General features: G+C 37.4%; 1 protein-coding gene across 1 annotated transcript; it reads left to right on the forward strand.

The window, feature by feature from the left end:
• Positions 1-2,253: 2,253 nt before the first annotated feature.
• On the forward strand, positions 2,254-3,899 carry LOC125672772 (beta,beta-carotene 15,15'-dioxygenase-like). The gene is made up of 2 exons (XM_048909014.2): positions 2,254-2,415; positions 2,526-3,899. Exons 1-2 carry the CDS (start codon positions 2,254-2,256, stop codon positions 3,897-3,899), a joined length of 1,536 nt encoding a protein of 511 aa, XP_048764971.2.
• The last annotated feature ends 2,727 nt before the right edge of the window (positions 3,900-6,626 follow it).

The raw sequence follows: 6,626 nt of genomic DNA on the forward strand, positions 1-6,626 counted from the left end.
TACTTTGTATCAGATGATCAGTGGCGGGTTTAAGGGGGCGGGGCGGGCGCAGCCCCCTAAAATTTTTCAAATTTAAGGTAAATCGTGGTCTCTTGTTTAGAAAGATGTAAACTATAAAGGAAGCAATAATTTCTCCCACTCTCGAGAAATAAATGACAAAATCTTTTAATTTATTGGATTACTTTTATTGGGATAACTTTCATTTTTATTCCAAAAACCCTTAAAATTTGCGTCATTTTATTAATTTCACCTTATTAAAAATGACAGAAAATAGTAAAAATGACAACATAGGAGACATAATTCAAGCCATATGATATCTATAAGATCCTGTAGCTGGACCCACTGGGAGCCTCAAGGCGGTCCCAGACCCCCTGCCTCATAAAGTTGCGCCCCCCTCCTCATCACAATTCCTGGATCCGACCCTGATAACAAGATATATTGGTATAACTCGTACACATTCGATTTAAAATTCTTATAAAGGCGAGTACAAGTTCTACCTTATCACAGTAAAATAGTACTCTCAATTCGAGTTTAAAAATTCCTGTGGGTATCCGGGTTAGAATAGGTTCTTAGTACCCCTTGCTTGTCGTAAGAGGCGACTAAATGGGTCGGTCCTTCGGATGAGACCGCGAAAACCGAGGACTCGTGTCACAGTAGGTGTAGTACGATAAAGGCCCCTCCCTGCTCAAAGGTCGTAAGCGCCGAGCATACATGTAGGCCTAGATTTTGCAACCCTTCACCGCCAATGGTGACGTCTTTATATGAGTGAGAAATTCTTGGGCGAGACTTTAAAAAATATACAATCAATCAATCGAGTTCAAAAAGGGCAAATGAATTTTTATAGTTTCCAAAGAGGATTCATTACTCATGGTAATCATGGAAACAATTGGCCTGGTTTGATGTCCTGGAATAAAAAAGAATTTCAAACATATGACTACATAAGCCCCATCCTGGGGCCTGAACCCAGGGGTCATGAATTTCACATTGGTTATTATAATCATACACAAAGTTTGTCTGCTTGATGCCCAGCAGCAGTAACAATATTTTTATTGAATTTCCTAAACATAATGTATAAATGATTAATGTAACCTCACCCCCGTACCTGAATCCTGGGGTCATGAATTTCACAATTATTGTAGAGGGCTCAATGCCCATTATAACCATGCAAACATTTTGCCTCAGTATGCCCGGAAGTAATGATGGGTATTTTCAAACATATAATGCATTTAGATGTGTAATCAAATTAGCTCTAGCATGTGGCATGAACCTTGAACCCATGACTAATGAATGTTATTTTTGGTATAAGGCTCATTGTTTATTGTAACCATGCCAATGGTTTGACTGCTTGGTGTCCAGAAGTAAACAGATGATTTTCAAAGAAACATTTATAATGCATTTTTACTATATGACCAGCTTAGCCTCACTTTAAAACATGGACCCTGAAGCGATGGGTCACGAATTTCAGTTTTCGTATCGCGCTTATTATAATGTCAGTAGTTTGACTGATAGAAGTCCATGAATAATGATTCTTGAATATTACATTCATGGCGATGCTTTTGGTCACATCCCTCAGGTTCCAGGGAGGCAGAATCCATGAAATTGACAAGTAGACAGGCCTGTACATTTATTTGGTGACCATTTAAACAGTTCTAACCACAATTACCCGTGTTGTAACCAAACAAACAAAAAAAAAAAAATTAAAAAAAAATCGTCAACAGTTCTTGTTGGAAAATATTTTGATATGATAAGCACAGATACTTAAAGACAACTGATTTCAAAGATTTTTAAAGCTGTAAGGACGATTTAACAAATGCATTAGCATTTGATGTAATTTAGAGAAATTTTGGGAAATAATGTAAATCAGCTATGTCAGTTCTCCCATACACTTTGTATTATATCCATCTAGAGCGGAGACAATTCCTTGGTGTGTATAACAGTAACACAAATTTATTAAATTTGATACTATTTGCTTTGTAACTCGGGGATTAAATACCTTTTAAAAAATATTTTTTAGACATTCATATCATTTTGAATTATTGAAATACCTTCTATCACCTTTAGTAACTTTTGTAGTCACAGATTTCTGTCTAAATTTATCGTTTATCTAATACAAAGTCAAATAGATGATAAGTGCGCACAAGTCATTCTCGAATACTAGTACATGTGTATGTTATAAATAGTCACAACTATGGTCCTGTCGGGTATATAAGGCCGATGCAATCTTTGAAAAATTGAGTACTTCAACCTCTCGTCATGTACTGGTCATCGTTGTTTCTGTTGTTCCTGTGCTGCACGACATGCCAGGCACAGACTCCAGCATTTAAATTATTTTTTGGAACCTCCGTTTTGAATGAGACTTGGAGAGAACCCTTAATATTTGACAATCCTCTTCCCAAATGGATCAAAGGAACATTGGTTTGTGGACGTAGAAATATGAATTTTACAGTGTAAAATATTTTCTAGTACATGTCGATAATCATCATTTTATTTTCAGCAGTTTTTCAGTAGTTTTTGTTTTGTTTTAGATCCGCAATGGACCAGGACGTATAGAAGTGGGTAAACGATCGTTTAAGAATTTGTTTGATGGATTTGCAAAATTGCATTCGTGGCAATTTCCTGGAAATGGGTCCTCTTTCTTCACATCTAAATTTGTTCAAAGCGAAACATACAAGGAATCATTGCGAATAAATGATATTGCAATGTACGAAACACTGGACGCCCTCTCCCCGCCTCTGAATCTATCCGAACAGAAGGTGGCCTTCTCTCGTGGAATGGACAACATGAACGTCAATATCTATAACTATTCCGGAGACTGTGTTATTCTCAATGACTACTGGAAGTTGTACCAAATCGACTGTAACACATTGGAAACGATACGATCTGTAACGGCAAAAGTTCCGGGTGAAGACATTAGTTTCCCTTATGCAAGTAAATTATCCGTGGCACATCCGCTCCGAGAATATGGTACAGACCATCACTTAACTGTTTTGCAGAGTATAAGCATGCTACCATTGCTGCCTCATAAATTAACTTTTGTCCGAATAAAGTCTGCAGGCATTCGGGAAAAAATCGCGGAGTGGAATGTAAAACAGATGCCCTATTTGCACTCTTTCTCGGTAACTGAACGGTATGCCGTTATCTTCGCATGCCCTTTTTACGTGAATGTAGAAAATATATTAAAGGGATCTACCCCAATAGACAGCCTTATATTTCACAAAGACGAACCAACTATTGCATATATAGTAAACCTTAGTACAGGAAAGGTGACCACTATTGAGACGGAAACTGTGTTTTCTATGCATCATGTCAACGCGTACGAAGCAGACGAGGATACCCTTCTGATGGACGTGGCGGCTTACCCTGACGCCGCTATAATGCCTTTCTTTGAATTTAAGATTCTGATGAACAAAACAAGACGCGACACATTTCCGTATAAACCCTCTTTAAGAAGATACAAAATTGATCTGAAAGGAAAGAAGATAACACCTGTTTCTGTTGCTGTCAATCCCAGAGTTCCCCAAGCCAATACGCTAGATCTGCCCACCATTAATGAACAGTACCGGTCCAAACCCTACTGTTACGTGTATGGTGTCGCTTTTAAAAGTGACTTTAAAACATGGGGCAACTTTTCGTTTGTGAAGAAAGACATGTGTAATTCCACAGGGGACCTTTCGTGGTCTCTTCCCGGCCATTATCCGATGGAGGGCTGGTTTGTTCCACATCCAAACGGATCGGCAGAGGACGACGGAGTCCTCATGGTTCCGGTTTTCAACGGAAACAATGAGAAAGCTTATCTTATGATTCTTGACCCTAAAACAATGAAGCCAGTGACCACAGCGTATTTACCTGTCAGTCTCCTCTTTCATTTTCATGGACGTTTTTTTGAAAACTTGCATTAAAATTGTCATTCTCGTAGTATTTTATGGTTTGTCTAGGTGTAAAAGTTTGTAGAAATATAAGAACACGTATCTCATTAACATGACATATATATATATATATATATATCGTCAGATAACAGGTGTTATTATTATATATGATATATATAGATATATACATGTTTTATAATATCGTATCTATTGTAAAATAATAAAATATTTACTTAATTATATTAGATATTGTTGTTTAAATGAATAGCTTTATTTAAAACAGCACTGTATGAATAAATTAATTTGACAAGTTAATGAGCAAATTACTTGGTTTTTTCGCTATTCGTAATCGATTGTGAACTAAAGGTATTGGATGTATGTATGTATGACTCGTATATTTGATTGTATTACCTAGAAGAAATATACAGAGGAATCCAAGTCAGAGAAGCATTTTTCTGACGAGAACCGCTCGAAAATTGATGATTATGAATGTCAATCTGCAATTACTTTTCCACAAAATAGATGAAAATATGCACAATGAAAAGTTTTTGGGGAAAGAATTCTTTGGAGTTTTACGGATAAGCTAGGATGGATTTCATGATACAAAAATGTGGGCTATTTCACATGAAAAATTTATTGCATATTATTTAACATCCCTCTCGGATCGACGGATCCCCACGGGAACATTTTTATTTACAGTATTTATATAGCGCATTATATGATAAAAAAATTACTCTAAGCGCTTTACATTAAAACAATAATAAACTTCAATTAATTATTGATCATATCTAAAGCAGTGTAAAAAATAATATTCGTTTCATTAAAAGAATATGAATTCTAGCACTGGCTTACACAAAATCGTGATTAAACTAAAGAAAATACATACAAAAAGGTTTTATAAAAAAGAATATTAATACTGTCACTGGAAATGGCTTACATAAAATCGTGATAAGCAAGTCTGAAGAAGTAAGTTTTTAAATTTTTCTTGAAAAGTTCGAAAGAATTTTCGTTGCGGATGTAACTTGGAAGGGTTTTCCAGAGTGTGGCGGTTGCTTTGTCAAACCTTCTGTCGCCATACGTTTTGGTCTTAACTCTTGGTGTTTGAATAAGCATGGCGTTTTCGGATCGTAAAGACCTTGGTGGATTGTATGGGCTGACCAGTTCTTCAAGGTAGACAGGTGCAAGACCGTGGAGAGCTTTAAATGTGTACATTAACAGTTTGTACATACGAAAGAATGTTTCCAAACAAATACTCCCTTTTTCGTTAGAGATCCTCATATACGTATTTAAAATCATATGGATCTTTCAAGTTAATAACATTGAAAGTCGCCAGATATTACACCTGGTGTAATAAGTATTTTCATCAAGTTCCTTACCCTATCCCCAGTCCTTAACATCCTCCAGCATTCAGATCATGTTAAGCTGACACCAAAGATGGAAATCTGAATGCAGGGCGATACCAATCACTGTATCCACACGTCACCATTACGCTACACCCTGTTGATTACTCTGGATGACCCCCTAGCGCAAACATCTGTGCATCAACGGACTCCATTGGAAATAAGCTTTCGATCTTTCATGGGTTATCCTTGGTCTTTATGTATGTATGTTTGTATGTATGTACATGTATGTACCGAATAAACATTCATTTATTTTTTTTAATTGGATGTATCAATGACTGACCTGTTCCTCGAAAGCCGAAACATACATGTAACACTCGCATAAAAGTAGGGAGGGTAAAAAAAAAAAACAACCATCGTCATTCCACTCCCGCGGGTATCCGGGTATTCTAGGTCCTCAGTACGTCTTGCTTGTCGTAAGAGGCGACTAAATGACGCGGTCCTTCAGATGAGACCGCAAAAAACCGAGGTCCCGTGTTACAACAGGTGTGGCACGATAAAGATCCCCCTGCTCCAAGATCGTAAGCGCCGAGCATAGGCCTAAATTTTGCAGCCCTTCACCGGCAATGGTGGCGTTTCCATTTATGTAAAAAAAATTTGGGCGGGACGTTAAACAATATATAATCAATCAATCATCCCACGTACTAAAAGAAATTTGCACACGAACGCGTGAAGTCACAAAGAGAAAAACTTCAAGTAATACAACCCAAAGATAAATTTAGTACGTCTATTTCAATGGCTGGGAATTCCGACAGAAATAAATGCAGAATGTAAATATAAAATGAATTTCTTTGTTGAAAATACGTGAGGATATGAAGTGCCGACGCTGCACTTCGACCTACTTTTTACGAAGCGCCAACTCGTTTCACAAAATATGCTGGTACATCGGCATGAAGCGTCGCAATTCTTACACTCATGTATTTTCAAAAAGGATTTTTTTCGTGTGAATGTCAAGGGTCTTTCTGATATGATCCACCTCTCCTTGGTGGAACCCCTACAACCGCGGTCTTGTGTACATGTGCATAGATCACATTTTGTGACACTTTACCTTTTCATCTTGTGCTAGTGACGCCTCTCTTTTGATCTTATGCTAGTGACCCTCTCTTTTCATCTTATGCTAGTGACGCCTCTCTTTTCATCTTATGCTAGTGACGCCTCTCTTTTCATCTTATGCTAGTGACGCCTCTCTTTTCATCTTATGCTAGTGACGCCTCTCTTTTCATCTTATGCTAGTGACTCCTCTCTTTTCATCTTATGTTGTGACGCCTCTGTATGAGTGAAAAATTCGGACGTAAAACAACATACTATACATTTTTGTATGGCTAAGATGTCACTGCACTCTAATTCTCAACGGAATACA

The sequence above is a fragment of the Ostrea edulis genome, chromosome 1 (assembly GCF_947568905.1).
Source record: "Ostrea edulis chromosome 1, xbOstEdul1.1, whole genome shotgun sequence".
NCBI lineage: Eukaryota > Metazoa > Mollusca > Bivalvia > Ostreida > Ostreidae > Ostrea > Ostrea edulis.